The 24,469-nt window shown below is 45.4% G+C and overlaps 1 protein-coding gene across 2 annotated transcripts; it reads right to left on the reverse strand.

Annotated features, from left to right (window-relative positions):
* Positions 1-1,348: 1,348 nt before the first annotated feature.
* Positions 1,349-22,580, reverse strand: LOC128893265 (protein neuralized-like). Of its 2 annotated transcripts, none has more exons than XM_054154121.1 (4): positions 22,341-22,580; positions 7,785-7,951; positions 3,899-4,467; positions 1,349-3,509 (listed from the first exon to the last, which is right to left on the reverse strand). In XM_054154121.1, exons 1-4 carry the CDS (start codon positions 22,441-22,443, stop codon positions 2,411-2,413), a joined length of 1,938 nt encoding a protein of 645 aa, XP_054010096.1. In that variant the 5' UTR covers positions 22,444-22,580; the 3' UTR covers positions 1,349-2,410. The 2 variants fall into 2 exon arrangements, with proteins under 2 accessions (XP_054010096.1, XP_054010095.1); XM_054154120.1 differs by lacking the exon at positions 22,341-22,580 and adding an exon at positions 8,542-10,043.
* Between the last annotated feature and the right edge of the window lie 1,889 nt (positions 22,581-24,469).

The raw sequence follows: 24,469 nt of genomic DNA on the forward strand, positions 1-24,469 counted from the left end.
CCGCTAGGTCGCAAACTGGGGTGTCTGCGACGCGTTCGAGGGCCGGGTGAGGGGGATAAAAACGTCGCCGCCCTTGGCGCGTCTCGCTGCTGTACGAAAATAATGTGATCTTACATAGAGAGGATCCTCGTGGTCGACGGGCCGCGCGACGAGGTCGCCAAGGTCGTTTCACGGCCCGTCGTCTCGATTGTCCACGTTAGAACTGGGCAGTGACGATTCGTCGAGGCATATCGCAACGCGGTAAGCGCTTCCAGGCTAAGAGACATCGGGCGAAGCGGCCTGACGCGACGCTAGAGGATTCTATAAATCGTTTTTAGTCCATAACAAATGAGGAATTCCGATCGCCAAATGGCGTCAGATCAGGTCCAGCATCGTTGCTTGAACTCCCGCGATATAGGGAGTCGGTTGACTCGTACTAAACTTGGCTAGATCTAACAGACTAGTAGTTGGCTACCGAGAGCTCCCCAAATAATTTCTTTTTAGTTGTCAACACTGATAAAAGCCTCTAAAACTCTGTCGCTTGTCCCTTGGAACGCTACGCAACCTAACATAGTAACTTTGCTTGTACTCTTGTCGTCGATACGGTTAGGAATTCAACTAGTTTTGCCTGCTATACGCGCAGCGTCGCGTTGGGCCGCTTCTAGGACGAACGAGTCCGATGATTCTCATTTTTATACGGTGGTGGTACTTGTAAACATTGGTACAGAATTACATGTCTCTTTGACCTACGAATCGTCCGCGTCTTATTAGTACCACCACCGCGCAAAAGTTCGTTACGGAGTGAGAGTTACGCTAGAGTATGCGCGCGCGTCGCGACTGCCCTGTGGACGATGTCTCAATTCTCTTGGTTGTTCGAGCTCGGTAGAAACGGTTAACACGCTAAGTCTAAACGTATCAAAAAAGTTATCGTCCTTTAAGGCTGGCTGCGTGGAGAGGTTGCGTGAGCTCGTTTGAAACGTACGCAGAGCGGGAGGAGAACGTCGCGCGCTATTCTTTGGTAATACGTACAATTATTGTAGTCATTATACATACACGGCTAATAAGTCGCTGCGGCTCCGCGCTTTCGCCCGGCTTTTACACGCTATTTAAACGTTATATCCAAGCGTTATTGTCGAAAGTAACAAACGAGAAGGGGGGAAAAAACGCGCGTCTGGAAGACCGGCCGGGTGACACGCGTTTTTGGGTGTCGCTTCGAAGCGAACGCCGATGAAGAACGCGAACAAAAAGAAGAAAGAAGAATCGAGGAAAGCGAACAAAAAAATCGAAGAGTTCTAAACAACTACGGCCTTGGGGAGGGGGGCGGGGGGTAGCGGTGATGGTGGTGGTGGTGGCTTACAGAGATTCGTACTACGTAATCACACGGGTTGTATTAAATAAGATACCAAATGTACGACGCCGAGACATCGATGTGTCTGGAGCGATAAAAACAACGATAATAGGCAATCGTACTCCGTCAATAGCAACGTCTACTCGATAAAAATAATAAATGTAACACGACCCACTATGATGTCGGATCGTGATAATAATATTACTAAGAATAATTGTAATGATAAAAATAATAAGAACTAAAGGCTGAGAATTGTAGCAGCGGTGAGCGTAATAATAGTAACGTTAACATTAATTGGCGATGGTAGCAATAATATATATATAATGTCGATTGTGAAAATATCGAAGATCAATGCTTCGGGTATCCGCCAGGCTATCGACTCTCCATCGTACGAGAATCGTTGCCCATTCAAGGGATGACCATAGATCAAAAACTCTAATACGAGGGAGAGCCGATAGTCTCGACGAGCCCTTTCTCTTTGTTTCACTCTCAATCACGCTCTGTCACTTTCTCTCCCGCTCATATACACTCACTCATTCTCTAGTCCCTCCTGTTCTCGAAAGCTCACTGTGGTCACTCGCTCGAAGACTAAAGCAATTTTGCCAGCGACACCGCGAATACCACCAATCTGGGTTAAGGATTCGCTGATCGACGACCACGCTGGGTCTAGAGGAACACGTCTCGCGTTCTCGTCTCGCGGTGGCGACGGTGGCAGACCATGTACCGTGGAAGCATCTCCATCTCTCTAACGACATTCTGATCGACAAGAGTCTCGAGACAACAACACAGATCTGTTTAATTTTCTCTCTCAACGACGGTCCTGAGAATCGGCACAAACCACCGTCCCTCCTCTATCTCCTAACGATCATAGAAGTCCCTCTTCAAAAAGAACTCGAGGATACCCACCGTCCCGAGCACAGTTTCGCGTCGCAGACGAGAACAACGAGCGCGTGCCATAAACAACGGAACAGCGATCCACGAGCGAAGCACGCCGTTTGCCTAGTCGCAGAGGAGACGAGTTTAACGAATCAGGAGACATCAGCCCTTGGAACTGTTCCTTCCGCGCAGACCCTGCACCGTTGTTCAGGATCTGTAAATACGAATCACGTCCTTGATGGGCGCCCTGCAGAGCGGGCAGAGTCCGCCGCCCTTGCCGCACCACTGCTGGATGGCGCATGTGTAGCACATGCACATGTGTCCGCACATGTACAGGACGCTGTCGATGCTCCTCTCGTAGCAGATGGAGCACTCGCTGGGTTGTCCAGGAGTGGGTTGAAGGCCCTCGCTCCACTGTTGCAAGTGCGACGACGCCTGGGACGTGAGGGTGCCGTCCATACTCTGGTAGTTGACGGGATCGACGTAAGTGGAGGAACCCGTGCTGGCCATGGTGCCCGTCAACGGCGCCGAGGTCTGTCTGGATGATCCTGGATGCGACGTGGACGCCAGGGCGCTTGGTGGCAGGTGCAGATGAGGATTTCTGTGGCCCGCGGAGGCGTAGGTGGGCTGAGGTGTGGACGAGGGTGGCGTCGGGCAGCTGGTTTGTGGCGGTAGATTCACCACGAGGACCGTGCCACCGCCTACAGCCGGCTTAAACTGAACCATTTCGGAGAATCTGGAGAGCTCGGTGGCAGCGTTACTGTGATTCGAGAACTGCTGCTGTTGCTGTTGCTGCTGAACGATAGTGGCCGGAGATGAGTTGCTTTGTCGTTGTCGCGGTGGAGACGTGGGTCTGCTGGCCAGCATTCTGACCCGCTGAGTGCTACCGTACACGTCGACGAACGCCCAGAGCTGCAGACTCTGGTCGATATGCATCACCACGTTTGGAGGACCGCCGTTCTTGCTCATTTGAACCTCTCCAAAGTGGGTCACTGTGAAGGCTATCTCGTCGCCAGGTTGAGGGCTAGAGGCCACGTCCTTAGAAACCACCCAGTACTCGGGACGATCCAGCAAGAGATCGCTGTCGTCGGGTAGGTCTTCGGCTGTTAGGCGAGCAGGATCGCAGGAGGTCAGACCCATCGCTAGAGCGCCGACGTACATCGGCTCTGTGGCGAGTATTTGCACCACCAGGCGCTCTCCGAGCAGCAACGGTCGACCCGTGAACGCGTAACCGTGACAGAATTCCGTGTCGGTGCGCGTTGCCACGCACTGCTGGTTACTGAAGCGGATGTTCCTGCCTCGAGTCCTGGGGAAAAAGAAACGAGGAAGTGATTAAGACGACTGCTTGTTGCGGTATCGCGACGTTTGGAAGCACGAGACGTCAGTTTAGGAGGGAAATTTGCCAATGAGTTAGGTTTTAGATCGTTGCACGAGTCTGCCAATAGAGAAGGGTTATAGGTGAGGGTTACTGGTTGTTTCGAGAAGGTAGTAAAGTACAGTATAAATAGACAGTTAATCAACGTTAAATAAGAAATAGTTTTAAGAAACGTCTAACTGTACGACACATCCAATTCTTGGGATCTTTGGGATGAAGTCACGAGGGATGTAGGAAACAAAGGCCACGCCTGACATCTCGAATTAGGGTACAGGGGGCCCAATCAGCTTTAGATTATAATAGACCACATAGGTACTAACGGGTGGAAAGGTAACGGTGTGAAGATGACGCCTGCCGGTTGAAACCTGAGCCCTGGCAGCTCGACGTCGGGCTCGTGATGGATAGACATGCTCTGCATGGACGGAAGGATGATCCTCTCGAGGTCCCTGCCGGCGTTGCTGGCATCGTCCATGGCCGAGTGCCTGCTGTGCTGCGCATTGTCCTCGTTGCTATGCTCGGCGCCTCTCCTGATGTTGTTGAAGTGCTGTCTGTTGGGATCAACGAACTCGATGGCGGTGGTGTTGCCGTAGACGTCGATGATCGTCCATAAGGGGCCGCGAGTCTCCACGCCGCTGAAGAACACGCCATTTTCTTCGCCGTTCACGCCGAAATGGACGTCGCCGGCCGACGTCACGTAGTAGAACAGGACGGCGTCTCTGTCTGCCACCTTCTCGGTCAAAGCCTTCGCCCAATAGCCTGGTTTGTTCGTCAAGTCTGGACAGGCGTACCTGGGCAGACCGTTTCGAAGGTTGATGGGGTCGTTGCTCGTGAAACCGAACCTTATCACGCCGCTCCAGTTGTCGGAGATCTCGAGGAACTTGACGCACACCTGGAATTAAAAATGAAAGGTTGGTATAGGTATTACAGAATTTTCTTGACATTTATCAAATACCCAGGGAGCGCTCTTGCTGAGTCAGAAAGCGAGGTTGGATTTTAAATACGAGCACGGCGGAATGAAGATGGCCGATCCAATATGGCGGTCGAGAAATTTGAAAATTTGCAATTCTCCATATCTTTTATATAATTATTATTTTATATCGGAAAAGACAAGTGAAGAAGAAACGTGAGAAAATTCTGAAAAATACTTTAGGGTGTCCCGAGCATGTCTAAATTTTTGTTTGGATGTTCTTTGATGGTCATACGGATATTTAACTTTTTTTCGTGAAAAGCACAATTGTCAATCGCGTGATTATTTCACAGCTCTTCGCTAAAATTGAATTAACTGGGTGTCTTGCGTTACTCGAGATCGAAAGTGGCGTCGTGCCTGAGGGGTTAATAAGATCCCCGAGGGAGTGGCCCGAGCGTGGGTGACCGAGGATGAAGCTGAGTGACGAGAAACTATCTCCTAGGTCTCTACTCTAGCTATCAGTGTCATCAGATACCGTTCAAAGGAGAAAAGATGACAAGAATTGGAGTATAAAAAAAAAATGAAGTAAATTTATATTAATAAAAATCACACGTCCTGTAGAATAATTCTTACCGAGAATAAGGGTCATTCTGTCAGAAGCGATTAGGGTTAAACGTAGGTTACGTTAAGTCGAGGAATGGGTAAAATAAAGGAAATTCTTCAAGAGTTTCCAACATAGTATCGAAAGACTATAAATCAAAGTAGGTATTCTTCGTAAGGCTGGTGGCCTACAAATCCTAATGGGTATCAGACGTGCCCAATCATTGTGACCTTACGGTCCCTACATTCCTGTGACGCACGTTTCAAATACTTTTTAATAAACTTGATTCATACGATTTTTGTTCAAAGCATTAATTATCACAGTTTCCTCTTCTATAAAGAAAAAGGTCTGTGGCATAAATTCCCGTGTTTTTCCTCTGCAAATTTTTCAATCAATTGCTTCAGTCACACTGCTACTATTTATTTCGAATAAGTAAATAATGGAGGATGAAGCAACTTGTAATACATTCGGTGTTTAATCAATTAGAGATACAGTAAATTCTGAAACACTCACGACACCAGCGACGAGACACCGGTGTCACGCGAATATTGATCGCACAGCCTCGCATAATTGAAACCCGAGCTGTGGGTGTCGACGACGTGGAATTAAATCAATCTCTGTGTTCCTCAGAAGCGAACTGGGGAGCCCTTTTCAACCTTTCGTCGCGTATCCGTGAATAATTGGACGGATCGTGTCTCTAATAGAACCTTAATCGGTACACCTGTTCCTATTGCTTTCGATAAAGTTGCAACGGTCGCAGTTATTATAAAATTAAACAAAAACGAACAATGCGGCGGAGATATTTCCAAGCTTCGTAAACCTGGTGCTCGCGTTAAAGAATACGATTTAATTTCTATTTTAACTCTATATAATTTCAGCTGGCAATTTCTAATCGCAACATCGCGAATCCCATCGAAGGAAAGACTTTTTCGCCAGTCGGTTGAGGCCACGGTTGTATCGCAAGACCGAACGTGACGAAAATCTCAAGGGCGATAGTAAACGACGGGACCTAGTTACGAAATATCGAATCCGAACGCTCCGTTCCTTTTCCGAGAACGGAAAGCCTCTATAAACGCCCGCTTTGTTTCGACGAGCTGCTCATTTTTTACGATACACGACAGTGGACGACTGTCGAGGGAAACGAGCGAATGGTGCGATTTGAAAATGCTCCCAGGGAAAAACGAGGCTCGGTGGCAGTCCGGAGAAAGCTGCTTTTCAATTTCGAAACAATGCCTTTCCACAGGAATACGAACAGTGTTCTTATTGTTGAGGCGTGAAGTATAGAGGCAAATAAATATTGACTGTTGACAATTGTTCCGATGACATTCCGTTCGGTTAGCAACGTTAACATCCATGCTCAGAAGGGACCAATTACTATCGCGTTCGAATAAGAAAGCTGATCGACCAATTAACGCCCACCGTGTCTCTTATTCGCGAGACGTCGAATTACCGTGGATCGTTTCTGATCTAACGCAGGGAATCCAATTCCAAGGCGTTTAAGTGAAATCCAGTGAAGAGAACCTTCGAATGCCTCGCCCACGCTGCCAATCTCCACTCTGCGGGAAAGGGGAGGAGGGAAGAAGGATGAAAGGAGACCCAGCGTACGCAACTTCGTAGACGCGTACCAACAATGTCCTGGAGTGTAACAGCGACAGGGGACAATCTGATCATTTTTTACTATTTTTTTTACACTGATGCGTACACCATTTTATTGGCCATTAAAAATCGCAGAGATTTTGTTCTAGAAATATCTTTATAAGTGGAATACTTTAAGAGATATGATGGAAACAATTTCTCGCGATACTTAGCGACGATTCGCTGTGGTTTCTGTGCGGGTGAATATTTTTCTATGAAAATTGGTAGAAATATTGTTGAGGGGATGTACTGTTTAATATACGTATGGGAAATTTATACCGGACGTTTGGTATCGTCAGAAAAAATTCTCAAACACCGTTACTTTCCCTAGTCCGAAGTCCTGAACAAATTCTAAACTCAACATATTTTCATGAAAATTGGAGAAAGTATTCCTCGCAGTACGTACTCCGACTGTATCCATGATTTATATATGGTGAACACGTTGCGTGTATTCATTCCCATGGTTACAATGGATGGGATTAGTTGGATATGGACAAGTTGCGAGGGAAATCGACGAGCGAACGCTAAACCGTCGGCCCACACGTGAAATAGCTGGCCTCCTCAGGGTCGCTCAGACACGACTCAGCAACGGTTTAATAGACAGGGAATGCAAACAACTGCTCTGTCGAGTGGAACAAAAGTCACCCGATTCTCACAATTAAGCGTCGCTCTGGCGTATACGATTTGCTGGACGAGTGGCAACGGCGACGAGGAAACACGGAAAAATGGCAGTTTTTCCTCTCTCCAACCGCGGCGGAAAATCTACCTTATTCAGCGAGCGACTCGCTCGATTACCTCGACTGTTTGCTACGGGACTCCTAGTCGGTCGGAAAATGCGCGGGGATTTTTTTTTAATTGTACTTTCTAAAGGTGAAATTAAATCCACGATTTTTCTGGGTGTATTCAAATTATTGTTGGAAGTTCGACTCTCCTAAAGGTTAATATATTTATATTTATAAATGAAATTTTGTTCGAATTCGACTTTTTAGAGGTGAAATTAAATCCACGATTTTTCTGGGTGTAGTCAAATTATTGTTGGAAGTTCAAGTACTGAAAAATTCACCTTCTCGCCGACTCGTACGGGCCTGGCGCTAAACGTGATGCCCTTGCAGAAGCTTTCGTGTCTTCTGGCGATGGTCCCGCCATTGCAGAGCGTGATATTGTCGCCATGAACCTGATGGAACGTCAACGGTGGTAGATTGTTGGTACCTGCACTGGACGATCTTGGTGCTGCAACAAGAGACAAGAAGTACTCGTTAGTTACTGATCGACATTTCACTAATATTTCATCGGAGGGAAGTTTTCTTTGTAGGACAAGAGCGATTAAAACAGTAAATTCACTGGAAAAGGAGTCATGGTGTCAGGTCTAATTCCAAGAGTTAGAATCACACAATTTCCCAAAGAAACTCCTCTCTACTAACACGTGACTAATCACACAAGACTCCTCGACCCTTTGTTTTGTATCCACTTTTAAATATCGTAATTACATTTAAAAAAAGAGGTATATTTATATTTGTATTTGAGACGAAAAAATATTTTCAATATTTAACGAGTGCTACAATATTTGTGCAGTTAATTATTGATTCAAAGAGACACGAAAAAAGAATATATAAATATAAATATCGATGCTAGAGGGTTAGTTAGTTTCACCCACGACGGAAAACTCGCGGAAAGAAAGCGCGTTTCGCCGTCGGAAAATTCCTGAACTCGCTTCTAGCGAAACAAAAGCGTGAAAGGAGAGGGAGCGAGGTGGCGCAATGGGGAGGGACGGAGAAAGAGGAAAGGTGGAATTCGATCGAGAAACTGAAATGCAAAACCACCTCTCGAAGCAGGCCGAGCGTTTCCACGTCGGTATTTCATAACTCGTTGATACGGAATGCGTGGATATTCCCGCCAGGATATTCCCAGGGTGCATTCAGGATACGCTTGGACCGTGACTGGGCCTGGGGAACCACGCGAATCCACGAGTTGGTTGCTCCTGGACGCTCGAATGTCGACTGCTATTTGGTCGGACATTGGGCACCGATTCTCAGGGAATTCCAGATATCGTTCTTTGAATTTCAGTAGGTCAAGCTTTTGGGGAGAGTTGGTCCTGTTGTAAATATTTTTTTGTTCTTTTTTTTTTCGAGGGTTGATTTTTAGAGAAATCTGGCTTCTAAGACGTGGCTAAGTTCGCGACTTTAGATAGCGGTCCTCGATATTATGTTTAAGATTTTATTTTTATTATGAGATATTTATTCTAAAAGTAATTGATAGACGTGCATCGGATAGAATTTGTCTTGTCTTGCAAACGGATTGTGTAAAATAATTTAGTTCCAATAATTATGGTGACTATGGCGACACTTTTCGGCACTTTTAACTCGGGCAAACAAGTGGACACACGATAGACCCTCAGGAAGTCGATAAGACAATTTTTAAGATAATGTTTTATCTTCGTCCTCGATAGCACTAATTACCAAGCTAACAAGGAAATTGAATTTTGTTGTCGGAGTCTCACTACTCACAATTATCACCGTAACAGTTTCACTTTTAAATATGTATATATATATATATATGTACATAAAAGAAAAACAATGTTCCTCGTCAATGACGCGAACTGACACTCTCCTTCGATCGATCAAAATTAAAATTCTTTAAAAAATATCACACTCCGTTCAAAAGTTTCACAGGAAACCAATTCAAAAAAAAAAAAAAAAAAAAAAAAGAAAAATAATAACGATAATAAAAGTCCACACAAAAGTGCCACTGAATCTTGTTAACAAAAATTGAGATACGATAACAATGAAATACCTCCACAAAATCGCATTAAATAAAGAAGATAAAAACGAATGAAACAACGGTCTATCCACAAAATTGCACAATCACCTTCTGAATAAAATCGAGAAACAATAACGATGGAAGACTCGCGCAGGTGAGTATAGAAAAGGTGTAACTAGAACGAGGACCACGACCAGCGCGACCGACAGTCTAGTTCCGACTGAGTATCGATACGTGGATGGCGGTGGTATATCGCAGCCGATATCGTACGTGCGCCACGCACCGGAAACCGCACGTACCGTGGCGGAAGCGGCCGCAACAGAAGGAGGTGCGCATCGCTCCGAGGCGATCCGCTTTCTCCGCGAGCGGATGCGCGCCCGAAAACCGCTAACAATGACCGACAACAGGAAACGAGACGAGGAGAGGAGAGGCTCCTGCTCGACTTTTGCGGGCTTTCGCGTCTTTCGCCTGAACAGTAAATTGCAGCAGAACACCTTCGAACTTTTTCCCGGTACTTTTCCCACTCGGCAACTTTAATGGAAGCAAGCTATCTTCCATTTAATTGGAAGTTAAGAACGATATAATATTTTTTGAGAGCAGTTGAAAGTGGAAGTTATTTCGTGTGTATTTAAAGGCGGCCTTCCATTTGGTGAAAAGATGAAAATTTTTGAAAAATAATGATCAGCAGCAGTAACTCGAGCCCTGGCTTTATTCGATTTTTGCTGGCTTCGCGTGCCACCTCGAATGTCATAACGGATTCGTGATCCTTTCTAAAGGAAGGATCTGAGGTACGAGGTTCTCCGCGAAACGGAGATGCGCTTACACGGGTTCCCGGCGACTTCCGGTGTTCCGCTCTTTCGAGAGAATTTCACACACTCTTATCTGAATTTTGTCCTCGCACTTATTTCGTAATTAATTATTGTTCCACGTACAAAAGGATCATTATAGAGTATAATATTACAAGGGTAGCATCCTCGAAATTATTGTTACACTGCTTAATAAAATAATTCTACGATAACGAACCACGTAGCAATTTAATTACTGTAATTAATACCGTATTCTACGTGTTCTATATATAATAAATAAAAATCAATCGTATCCCTACCCCTTCGTGACAAAAATCATTTCCACCGATCTATCGACACCGCGGGCGAGCAGGTCACCAGGGAATATAGAAAAATCGCCTAAGCGGCAAGAAGTAGCAGCACCGGCATTTTCATTCAGCGCAATTGATCCGCTAACGAACCGAAACCGTGGGCTCTGGTGATCCGCCAAGCCAGTCACGATCTATGGATCGCTGGCAAAAATACACTCGGACGTTGGGTTTCTCACGGTACAACTAAGGCGCGTATTACGAACCAGTCGGCCTCCGATTACAATTTTTAATTCATCCGTCACCCTCGACCGACTGTTTTCAGGTTCTTTTTTTTTCTCCCTACCAACGAGCTTACCGTTACCAAGCGATCGAGAGGAAAAGAGAGGGAGCCTCTTGACGCAACGAACGAGCCTACGTTTTCCAGGATTCGAGTGGTATTATCGCCAAGGGATTGTAATAACAGCGAGAGAGGAACGATCGCGTGCACTCGGGGAACAGCTTCCAAGTTTTTGCGGATGTTCGACGTGCAACAGAGGGCATCGCTTTCGTGGGATCGAATATATCGGTCAAGTCGATGGGAAACGGGTTCTTTGACGCTCCAACAGCGCGGTTTCCTTTTCTTTACGCGCCCGGGATTGTTTTGGTCGCCCGGAAAAGGTTCCTCCTCCCACCATCGCTAGAACCATTTTCTCCTCAATAATTAAAAAAAAAATCTATTCCCCCGCCATTAAATTTTCTTGCGAGTAAATATTTCTTCGGTATCGCACTCCTCTCTATTTTTAGACAGTAATTACGGGCTACGTTCAACCCCCGACGCGTCTGCATACTGATTGTGAAGAAAGATCCGCGCGATACGCTTCCTGTTAATAAACAGTCCATTGTTCCGCCGATTTACGCGCTCCCACGAGTTTTAATTTCACAGATCCCTATCGATTTCTGTTATATCACGGACACGATGGGGCCACCGTTAATTTCAATTACGCAGTCGTGCCGTCAGTTACGACACTGCTTCGTGTCGAATAGACGAGGGAAGCTTGCGTCGATTTGTTTTTTGTAACTTTATGAGAGATTTCAATGTCAACTGACCTCGTGGGTCATCCAATTGGCGCGTCCCATCGGCGTACAAACCACGTGTTTTATGAATTTTAGTATAGGAAATTTAGTAGGACGAACGTAAGTTGAACTTCACAGCCGAAGGGGATTCGATTTTCTTTTTATTTCTCACATCCAGTGTAACGACCCATTTCCGCGGTTTAGAACAGAGTCTCGACCGCCTCACTTTTCCTGATTGCTCGAGCGAATCCAACTTCGTGAGTTCATCGTGAAGGATGAGAAGGTTTTGCCAGGTATGCCACGAGGTGATAAAAGTTGAGAGTCTCTCTCTAGGCTATGGAGGATGGAACTTCAACTGTGCCATGAGCACAGGGTAGAAATCCTCTTGTATCGACTCCACGAGCTCAGAAAGATTCAGTAATTCATTTCTAAGCGAGCCATGAGCTTCTCAAGGGTAGAAATCCTTCTTCCACCTTCCTTCCTTCTACTCCACTACCTCAAAATCCTCTTCCACCTATCCCAACATCTTCCAAATCCCAAGAATCTTCTCCCAATCCTCCCAAGAGCCACAAGAGTCCTCGATCTTAGCTCCGAAGATTCCCGGAGACCTTCTTCCGCTGTACATCGTCGCATCTCTGTTGAAATCTCCGACTATTTCCCAACCATACATCGTCGTCCACCTCTTTCTATGGTCACCGTGTCGAAAGTAAATTCTTCTTTGTTCCTTCAGGTGACGACCACCCCCGCCGCCATTAGATAAAGCGACAATCGCAGGGGTTAAATGGAATCACGGTCTGTTTGGCGGGACAATTGGCAAGAAAGACGAGATGCAACGGTACACGTCGAGAGATTCCCACGGTGAATCGCGGCGTTATGGTCGGGGCGTCGAGGAAACGACGTTACGCGACGTTCCGCGACTTCTTCCACGACTGTTGGAACGGTTCGCAGCCATGAAATCGACTGATTCGATCGAATGACGCGTGTCAACTGCTGTTCGACGCGAATTATGTTGTTTGGACCGTGGCCGACAATCTCTGACGACATCATCTTTTACAGGTGGAGAGTTGGTTTGTTAGATTGGCTTTGATGGACTAATTACGAGCTTCTTTTGTTAGGACAGGTTGAATATATATTTAAAATCTGCTTCACAAATACGTAAATATAAGATACGTAAATTTATAAAGTAACACGTGGTTCACAGATCGGACGTTCCTCTGCGTAACTTGGTCTCCTACCGTTGATCAACGCTCGTTTCCGACCATCGGAAACCTCCACCGAACGCCAGGCCTTTGTCCCGCGTTCGAACGTATCGATCCTCACATTTCGTTCTCAAATATCGACTACAATACCCTGAATCGCTATCAGTTGGTAAAGTGTTTCTAATCTACAGTGTCAATTTTCAATTTTCTTTTGTTCTCGAACCCACAAGGAATTTTTCCACGAGGTGTTGCGCGCATATTAATTCAAAATACGATTACTTTATACCAGAGTAAAGTGGTCCCGATCAACTTTGACATGTACCTAAATTTAATTAAAAATATTTAGTAAATTTATTAACCAGACGAATCCAATTCTAATCAATAAATTGTTCGCGCATATCCTGCTTATTGAAAGGAACCAAGAAACATAATTGGATACTAGATCAGGAACCAGCAGGGGCCCCAAAGAAGCCGCTTTGACGATCGCGCCCGGGTCACCGTCGATCATCGCGTATCTGACCTCGCGACCTCGACCTCGTCGATCCCCGTGATCGACGCGGGAACGCGAACACCGTTAATAAGCGTTACACACGCCTAGCAGGCGTTTAACTCGCGGCGAACCTGATCACCTGGTGTAAGAGTTACCTCCTTACTAGGAGGAGACCGACTCGAGCAGAAACACGTCTACAGTTTTTCGATTACTCAACGAGCTGGCGCTAAACACGGCTTGAACTTGCGCCCCTAACACCGTCTGCGGCTTCCTGCATGTTCGATTTACGACGCGAACCATTTCGGAAATTCGTCTAGAAGATACCAGCTAGGACCTGATTTATCAGAAGATAAGAATTTATGATAGAACCGGTCGCGAATTGTTGGAACAGTTCGCGGTGGTTATGCAAATGAAATCGTCTAGTCTGAGAGACTCTGAAGTGTCTCGCGGAATTAGTCGAGAAGAAAACGTTTGGCAGGTGAAAGTGAGCGAGAAAGCATAACAAAGACACGCTTGCACGCTTGTTGGTTCGCCTGGCCGCAATTAATGCTCGAGTATGAAACGAGCGATGGATATACTTTGTGTAAATCCTATTCTTGGAGTCTCATTTCATTTAGCTGTGTAATTTCTGAGACCTCTCAGGCTGGAATACCAATGTCTATTTTAACATCGAGCCTTGTATTTACAGGGCCTCCATTTTTGTAGCGATTGCTGATTTTTCTGTCCCATTTAAGAGAAACTGGGATAGTGCTGGAAATTATGATAAGCATTCGAAGTTACGCTCGCGAACGGAATCGTTTAGGCAAGCTTTTCCTTTATTAAGAACGTTTTCAGACGCTAATTTTTCGAGTGGAACGCGCTAATCGCTCCGCAAACTCAATCCATAACGATTCGCGAGAGCAGCTGAAAGTTTTTTTTACAACGAACTGATTACGTATCTCGGTAGACGATCTCGCGCGGTTCTAGATTTTATATACGTTCTCCATATTTTCAGGTACGCAACCGTGCTAACAAGCACGATTTCATAAACGAGCCTGAAACCGATCCGCGCTTCCTTATTTACAATTCATTTGCGGATCTACCTTTTTGCTCTAGAAAATCCTGCCAACCTGGTGGAACGGGTTTTCCCCTTGCGTGACCAATAACAATGACGCGCAAAATTTTATTGTTTCACAGTTCCACTCTTATTACGAAACAAAACTAATAAAATGGTCGATAATACCTCTTTCCACAGTTCACGTTTAAATTCCTATACGTGAAGCAACTCGTTCCACAACGCTGATTTTAATTCTCGATTCGAAGAATAACAGTCAGTTACTTTTTAGTATTCGATCAGTTTATCTAGATGGTGAACATTGAAATTGAATTTTGAACTCGTGATCGAACTTTTTGGTTGCTTTGGATCAAGATTTGAGAACTCTGCTTATCTCTGATTTATATGATCGAGTTCATACAAGAATCTGCCTATCTTTGACTCGTACGAACAAATTCATAATAAAAACCTTGAATATTTCGTTAAAAATTGAATGTTTTAAGGAATGAAGATTTGATATGTTCCACCGCAGTTGGACTCGTGTCGTTCGTGTACGTCGCATGAGTTCTTAGGAAAGGACGCGCGAACGTCTCTAATCGCGCGCGTTGCCAACCGCGGATCGATCGTGCACGTAAATCGCGACTCTCAATGAGAGCCATGCCAGTAATTGGTCTATGCCCGCGCCTATGTTGCCATTCGCCGGTTCATCTCGTGGGAAACTCGTGACACACATTTGCACGGAAGTGTACCTCACGGCGTAGATCCTTGGATCTGACGCGCGCGCTCCCCGCGAATATCCTGCGCGATCTACGCGAATCCTGATGGCCAACGCGCGACTCCATCTCGTCGATGGGCGTTATCCCGGCTTCTCTACGACTCTCGTGGCGATCAGAAACGACGTTTTATATAAATAAAAGTGATTCATTCGGGAACGGAAGAGAATAATAAAATTCTTAGTTTTTCGTCACGAAATATTTAATTTTCTAATTTTCTGATTGTCTGATTTTTTAACTTTCTGATATCTTAATTTTCTAATTTTTTAATTTCTCAATTTCTTAGTCTCTTAATTTCTTAATTCTGCGATGAAAATAATTTTTTCTCGTTCTGTCCGGTAAAAAGTAACCACCGAATCGTCGCGATTTACGTGAAAGCCGCGTTTCAAAAAATGTGAAACGCGAAACAGGTACGTGGATCTTTTTGTGGAGGCGTTTCTGCGACGCCGAAAATGGAGGTACAAAGATGTCTATCGGCGGTGAAAGTAATTAATCGAAGTTCTTTCAGGAGGTTCAACGGTAGCCGAGTGCGTAGAATGAATTCGGTAAGAAAAATTAAATACGCCAGGATCCGGTTACTTTAATGCTCGCTGCTCTATTAGTGTCTCAGACGTCGTTATACTACCGTAGGCTGCTCGAACAGTGCGGAATCGTTGCGGACAAGTAAGGAAGCTACCTTCAAAGGAGTGAAATTACGTAGGCGATACCGAACAGAAAGTTTAATGAATAATTAACGAATTGAAACTCCCAAATATGTATTCTCGTGGGATTATTGTAGGTCGATTCGAATAAATATTCTGTATGGAAATATTTTATTCGCATTTCTTGGTTCAAAACTTCCTAATTTCTATTTCAATTCCACGAATCCACAAAATCAAAATTTTCGAAATATTAATTCGATCTTCGTGAAAATATTACCAACGAATTGGTGACGTTTCCTCGATGAAAATTAGTCCAAACACGACACCATTCGAAGTATTTTTACTCAAACATTTTTTCTAACGATTCAAAGTCGTTCGAACGACGCGTAAGTGAAGATAGTCCGAATGAGATCGAGTTTGGACTCATTTTTATAGGGAGAATATCTCGCCAATTTGTTGATGAGACTCCAATGTCACGAAAATGGTACTTGAAAATTCTAATTTTTATTAATATTTGAAATCCTATTAAACATTAACTGGAATTGTTCCGAACCTGTTACAGAGGGACTCTTAACGAGGAGTGGCTACTCCGACGAGAATACCAAACGGATCGAGAGTAAAACATTTAGAGACAAACTATTATCACCGCGCCAAAGTGAAAGTAATTTGTTCCATAGGGAGTCGGGGCGCCAATGCAACAATGCCGCCTCCGCGATGTGAACGCGATGTCCTTTGCACGATGTAAATAAACGGAGCCTTGACCGAGCTAGCTAAAACCCCCGACTCCGTTCGCAATAACTTCTATTTCTGGTGTCCTCGACGCGTAGAAAATTGCGAATTGCGCTCGATTGGCGCATCCTGATGTTTACCGCGAGTTCGACGAACCCCTTCTCAAAGAAAATTGGCTGACGAGAAAAGTGCTCGGTAAATGCCACTTAATCTTCGTTGTTTCATTCCACCGTCCACGTACCATAATAGAAAACATTAACCCGCGCAACAGACGCGATTAATTCTTCAATGAGTACGAGAGGTAAACTAACAAAAGAAATACGAGGTACTAAAAGGATCGATGAATGAGAAGATTCGTCCTCGATTTGTAATTTATGACAGGTTCGAGTCCCCGACAGAGGAATAGCAGTCAAAGGCCAGACGCATTCTACGCGCAATTTCTCAGGCTAGACGAGTGTTTGCCTCTTCTACTCGTTTTCGTCTCCCGGCTACGCGCTCCCTAATTGGATAAAACCGCGTCATCGTCTTGGGGTCGGTGCATGGAACTTTACCTAGGCCTCTCGTCTACGAGGAGCGTGCGACCTGAGGTTCCAGGCAAATGACATCCAAGCACACTAACGACGACAGGTTTGAAACGTTTCACTCCGACGTGAAACGAGAGTTTCTATTACCGTAGATGCCATTTTTGGGATGGGAAGACCGTTCTTGGGGTTGCGGTGCTATTTTCGAGATGGGTTGCCATTTTTGGAACTGGGTGTCATTATTGTTACCATTTTTGCAAAACTCTTAGCACCTCCATCGGACACCTTTCTAGAGACTCGACAGGAGGATAGTCTCGATCGAATTCGAGATAGGATGCCATTTTTGTTAAACTTCTAGTATCTCTATTAAATCACCTTTTCCAACATCGAGTGTAACTCTAGCAATCGCTCTCGAGTCGCTCCAACTTTCTAGAACCTCGATCCATCCAAATTCGAGATAGAACGCCATTTTTGGGGTCATTTTGGGTGCCATTTTTGTTAAACTCCCAGCACTTTCGTCAGAGGCCGCCTTTTCCAACACCGAGTAGCTCTACCAATCGCTCTCGAGTCGGTCCAACTTTCTAGAGCCTCGATCCGACCGAATTCGAGATCGTAGGAACAGTCCAGTGACGCGATCGGGTCTGGGTCGCGTGCTGTCGAGGATGTGCCGCTTTCAACGAGGCAGTCGTCTCGACCCGGGTGGGATCAAGCACTCGAGGTACTGTTAAGCAGTACTGCCACGCCGAGGAAGTTGAAAACACTCCGTCGGATCGTTTCCCCGTGTAAAGGAGCGTACACACAGATCCAGGAGGGGCCTTGTTCCCACGCCCGACGCCGTGATCTTTGCCGAGCTACTTAGTCCTCGGCTAGAAGGAGCTTCCCCTACCCCCGGCCGTCGTCGTTCCGCTCCCTGACTCACCTTTCGGTTCTTTCTCTTCCTCTCTCGCTTCGCTAGCTCCTGTCGCTATCCTGAAACCGGAGGATACCTCTTTCTGCGCTCCTCGACGACTATGTGGGTTACGTAAGGTGGCAATGCGCGAGCCTCGCGGCACGTTCGAGTAATAATAACGCGTACAAGGTGCAGCGAACCGGTGAACGGGAATAGCCGTGGCGAACGAGCGCGAAGGAGGACGAGAAACGGAGATGCACGGAGTTTCTCGAGAGCAGGAAGTCTTGTCTCAACCCTTGAGCCGCTGTCGAGAGCCGTAACCCAACTAACTGTCGCAGACGGTTATCTTTGAAGGATATTTGGGACCGAGGTCTGTTTGTCGCGAGGAGAGTTTAACGGTAACGATACGTTTCTCTCTCGTTCTTGAGAGTTCTATAAAACATATTCTCAATTCCTTGTACTTAAATTATCGTTAATAAATTGCATTTCGATGGAGAGACTTTACAATGTCGTAACACCATCAAATATGCGATTCTTTCTTTCGACTGAAACATTTAATAACCCCCCTTCTGCAACTTAAACGTGACTCGCAGTTCCGCTGTCTAAAGCTTCACAAAACAAACTCCTCCTAACGTGCCAGCCATTAAAGTGTAATTTCGAGTGTCCAAAGACCAACTTCGCGCAAATGCGCGCTTAAAGAAACGGGAGATTTCAACGCGTGGTAAGCGACGTGCGGTTACGCGACGTCTCGGTGGAACGGAACGTAAGAAACGGAAAATGCCTCCGAGCTGCACAGGTTTGAAGTGATCAGAGAGAGAAAGAAAGAGAGAGGTGAAAGAAGAAGGGCTCGCGTGACGCACCGATCGTAAACAATCGCGATATTAAGCTAACATCCAACACGCGACTGGGAAATGTTCGCCGGGACGATTAGGAGCGAGGTTCCTCGAACTTGAAGGAATCGCTGGTATGCGAGGAGAATCGATACCTCGATGAATGTTGTCTCGAGTCGCGAACGATGCAACCGCCTCCGCGATAACGGGTCGTTAGGTCTTCCAGTCCCGAGCCAACAACCGCAATTTCGTCAACGATTTTTCTATTTTCGAAATTACACATCCGGCCTCGCGTTCGATCGCGAGGTCGGTTGATATCTCGAACGCCTCGGTTCCCAGATACGGGAAATTGTTTTACGGTGCTGGCTTTACCGATACCGACGAGGTGGAACGTTCACGAGGAATTGGCGTAAACCTACTTTCCAAGGGGAAACGCTAAAGAGAAAATTACAGGCACTGGTAATATCGTTATTAATTGCTTGGCGGGGTAGCAACGCGAAGACTGTTGGATGGAATGCTACCTAGAACGCCGTGAAGATTCCTGCAGACATACTCGAGACAGGTTCGGAATAGATCGGAGCCTAGTTATCGTAGATGGTCACGTGTTTTTCTTTTTTTATTCTTGGATTGAAGTCGGTAACGCTCTTGGTGCTCTTTGGGCTGGCGTCGTTTTAGGAGCCATTTTCAGAGCCGAGTGTAATAAGGTACAACTTCGTAATTAACATATTCAGAGTAAAATGTAAAAAGGAAACGATGAGTGAATTCAAAGTGTACACTATCTGTAGGACCATGAGTTTTTTTTTACAAGTGCAACGGTACATAGGTTGATTCCTTTCGTCAATCTACACAAACAAGTACCAGATTAACATGGTAAAAAAATTATTAATTCACGAGACACTTGAAACATGAATCGAATAACGAAGTTACAGCTTGTTATACTTACTCGACCCGCCCGGTACACCCACGAAACCCCTAATATAAACTACCTAAAAACTAATTTAACCTCCAGCCCCTAAACCACTCCGCTCGCAACGGTTACCACGAGCGAAAGCATCCGTGCCAAATGTTCCAGAAGAAAAGCGTATTCCTCGATCGGGGACCACGCCACCCCCCAAGGATCTCCGCGCAAAGCCCACATGGCCCAGGACGACAAGTGCGTATTCCCATCGCGGCGCTTTTAACGCGGCCACCACGGCCAGCCATGGAACAATCGGATTAACGAAGTTAAACGATAGGGTGGCGCGAGAAAATCCCTTCGGTCGACCCTCTGTTACGAATCCGCCGACGCATCTGTCGCGTTTCGCACGTGAAGACGCGCGGGGGTGGAGCAGCGTTTTCGAAGGAAATAAAACGAGAGCGTCTCGCTCTATCAAGGAGATTAAGTGCGATGGGGGGAGGGGGAGGGAGGGAGAGAGAGAGAGAGAGAGAGAGAGCTCTGTTTACTCTGATCGGTAAACAACGGTGACACGTGCTTTTTCCTTCAGGGTATGATTAGTTTCGAGCTAATCGTAGATACACGAAGCTTAGGTGGATTTTTATTCGTACGACGGATGAATAAGACCGACATGCATTGATTGGAAGACGAGTATTCGATATAACGAGATATTTAGAAATAAATACATTTTTTGATTAGACTTCTGCTAACTAAATGGAGTCGATTTACTGGAATTAATTAGAAGGCTTGAACAAAAATAAATTCTGATATAAACTTGCCTCGTTACACGGATAAAAATCACGTGAAATTTAGAATCCGGCGTTAAGACGACCCTGGACAAGCTTAGAATCACGTTCGTATATCACTAGTTACGCGAGAAAATAAATTAAAAATTTACTATCTTTGTGGAAGTGATATCTTACGGAGATATATCGTACGGTATCATACGTTATCGATGCCATCAGATAACAATAAAGCCGTCTTGATACTTCATATCAAATTACGTTTTTCTTTTTTTTCTTTTTCTTTTTTTTTTTTGGTTGGAAGAGGTGGGGCAATTTGTGTAATCGACGACAATCCTATCAGGCTCAAATTTGTTCGTCAAGGGATACGCCACCGCGTAATACGCATCTAGTAGAGCTAATTCCGCGCTCGTGCACTCCCTTTTCTCATGAAAATGCATAATTCATTCACACGCATACGCGCACTCGACTAACTAATTAAGCTGGGAACAAGCTAATTAGTATTCGCTCGTTTTCGAATAATTCAAACAGAAATACATCCGACGTACGCTAACCGAGAACTCCGACGTCCAATTACCACCGGCAATTATTAATTTTACTACTAGCATCATCCAATGTTAATTATTATCAAATACTGAGCAATTTTCGTATTAAATGGAGATTAGGAGTAGAAAGCCGGAGAAGAGCACTAGTATTAATAACCTATAATGAAAAATTGTTAGGAATTTATTTGGGTTTGGACTCTTTTAGAATCTATTAGAAAGTATTTAAACAATGAATTTACTGAACGCGTACAAGGAACGTGTACAAAATTTCTTTTTCGTATTTGTAATGTTTAAAAATGAAGATTGGTATGTGAATTCTATCGAGTCGATTATTTAATTAAAACGGTAACGAAATTTGACATTAACTAAATTAATTCCCAGCTAGTGAACGTTTATTCGATATCAATGAACTTATGAAAAAATTTGTTGAACGCATCCACCTGTCCAGTTAATCAACATTTATCCAACACGAATAACAAATTTCGCTCGCGACATCGATATCGACAAATTCCGATGTGGAACAAATGCTTTTTGTTCGTAAACGTAACGTCCCGTTGCTCGTTATTCGTTGTTTTTATCGGGTTTCCAGTCGAGCTCATTGGGTAATACAGGGTTAATCGCGATCGAAAGTTATCGACCGGAGTCACCTGCCCGCCGCGCCGCTTTCCACGAAATTTCGCAATCGCGATTTACGGACAGAAAATTAAAAAAAAAAAGCGACGGGTAAACGTAATTTCCGAGCTGACGCTTCAGCAAACAGTTCAGTTGGAGTTTCGCGAAGAATGAGTCACGGGAGACGTGTTAATGAAATTCCACTTCCTTGGGCGACAAAGAGACGCGTGTCTCGCCTGCTGTTAAGAGTCGTGCCTTGTGCGCTAATTTCACGATCTAACCGTCCAACGGATCGAGCGATCAATGATCGCACCAACCTTTTCAAAGTATCATTGCCTGTGATTAAATTGCTAATTACTGGACCGATGACTCCTACGCATTTACGATTTTTGTGTAATGTGTGTTCAATATATTCTACTTTTAATTAATACGATAACATTGATATTTCTGCCACGGATCTCAAACATTACATCGTATCATAAAACGGTAAAATCCGCAGTATACCCGCGATAAACATCAAGAACAAACCGCTACACGTTCTTCGCTTTCGTTACTCTTTATTATTTCGCTACCACCACCATTGCGCGCGGTGACGTCACGAAAACCGTTTGCGTATTTATAAACACTCCTCGACGCACGTGTGTATTACGGCCTGAAAGACCCTAATGTCTTAGCGGGAGAGATGTCGCCAACAGCGAGGGGGAAGAGAAACAGAAAAAAACGAAGAAAAAAAAGAAAAGTAACGAAGCTAAGGAATATGTGTTCTGTACTCACCGAATAAATTTCCTGAGAGCCTGAGCCGTGCCACTCTGGTGGCCCTATTGACGGTCAACGGTCTTCTAGGCCGTTGACAGGACAAAGACAGAGACAAAGCCATCGATACAATGGGCAACCATCCACGTTAACAGAATTCAAGAGGGACCCTCGCGTACTTCGAGGAAAATCACGTGACGTTCCTTTTCGAATGGTTTCTCTGGGGAAGGTACAAGGAAAATGGAATGGTGGAACGTTACGATTCGCTCGATCGAATTCGTCGAACTTTGATCATCGCGCAACCGCACCTCGCCTTCTACACGAATTTCAACTTTATGCCAATATAAAAAAAAAAAATAGCTTCTGCTAAGTAAAAATCTATTTAAAAATTCCCTCTGATACTCGCTATGCATCGACTCCTGTCTCTATCGTACCCTACTTCGGAGCACTTCGATTCGAATTAGCAGCACTATGCGATACACTATACCTCTAACATCTCGATTAGCCCAAAAATTCCCAAGTAGTCGAACAAAGAAAAGATTCGTCGATTTTTACGTAATTCTCTAAACCCAAGCGGTATTAGACAAAGAAAATCCTTCGAAAAGATTTCTCTGCGTCGTCTACAAGAAAAATTTCGTTGTAATACTCACGAGAGAACCCCCATGCGTCCCGTTGCGCGCGATCGATCGATTCCCCTTCGCTCAATATCCCTGACCTGAGATCCCGAAAAGGTGATTTAGAGGGGAGCGACGGGGCTGGAAGGAAGACGGAAGGAAGGAAGTGGCACGCGACCGTCCCATGACTGTCGTCGAGTTTTCTCTATCGAAGAGCGATGAAGGAATCGGGGGGGAGGAGGCGGCGGAGAAAAGGAACGCGAAATCGCGCCACGGAGAAGACGGGAAAAGGCGGGCAGCTTGAACCACGCCGCTACAACGACTGGCTTCGTTGCAGAAGCAAACTCCCCATCTGCTGTGGTTCCGTAGCTGCCCCAACTCCCTGCTGTCATTACGTGCCCGTGTGTGTACGAGCACGCCCTTGTTCGTGAGCGTCCGTGTGCACATCTACCACGGTCGCGGTAGGGATTCGTGCGTGCCAGCAAGACGGACGTTCTAACTTCACCGAGCGGAATGGTTGCGGTTAGATCGAGTCGATGTATCTTGGGGGATTATCTCACCTGACGGATAACGCGCCGATAACATGTTTTATATCTACTGGCGCCGACGACAGAGGCCTTTTATTCCGGAAAGCAACTGTTTCTACAGCTACATTGTGCTGATAAATTCTTGGCACGAGCCACGAGGCACGCGCTCGCGGTCGGTAATGAGTCTGCTCGTTGCGAAAGTGATCGATAAGGAAGAGCGAGGAGCCGGCTGAAAGCGCTGATTAGCTTCTATTTATCGATCGAACTTCGAACTGTGTTGCAGAGCGGGAAATACGAATTCAGTGTACTGTATAGACTGTCAAGCAGAATGTTTTTCGCTCTGCTATTATTATTATTATTATTATTGAAATATGAATACTCGCGGGAGTTTTTCAGACTTTCCCGACCCAAATCCAGGCTTCTTAATAACTATTCGACGATCACTGGTGCGCGTACGTTTTACAGGGCCTCGTTTGCGAGCGTACAAGGAGCAGCGCGTGTATGTCGCAGCTGCAGCTGCCTGCAAGAACGGAACACTGGGCTTTGGGGATGGCAACGGTTGCGCACCACCTGGCCTCAGGAAGCCAGCACCGGGCCTCGCCATTGGCGTAGACTGCACACGAGACGCACGACCGGAAAAAAGGGGAGCTACAATAGAGAACCGACTTTCAAAATTCCGCTGCCCTACAGGGAGCGGTCCTGAACCCTCTAAATATCGATCGAGCGCCCTACGTGCCTGTACCTGGACCGGGGAGGACGAATTCCGTCGATGCTGCCTCCACCCCGTACTAATTCCACGTATATCAGACGCGAAATAAATAAATATGTATGTACAATTCGCGAAATATATGTACAAAATAATTTCTGGATATAGTCAAGTTGTAGCACGTCCTTTATGTTTATCGAAGAAATTTGAATTTAATCAAAATTAAATGGTAGCTTTGATAATAAATGCTAACGTAAATAAAATAAATCAATTAAATAAATGTTTCATTAAAAGTATGTAATA

Source organism: Hylaeus anthracinus, unplaced genomic scaffold (assembly GCF_026225885.1).
Source record: "Hylaeus anthracinus isolate JK02 unplaced genomic scaffold, UHH_iyHylAnth1.0_haploid 27310, whole genome shotgun sequence".
Classification (NCBI taxonomy): Eukaryota; Metazoa; Arthropoda; class Insecta; order Hymenoptera; family Colletidae; genus Hylaeus; species Hylaeus anthracinus.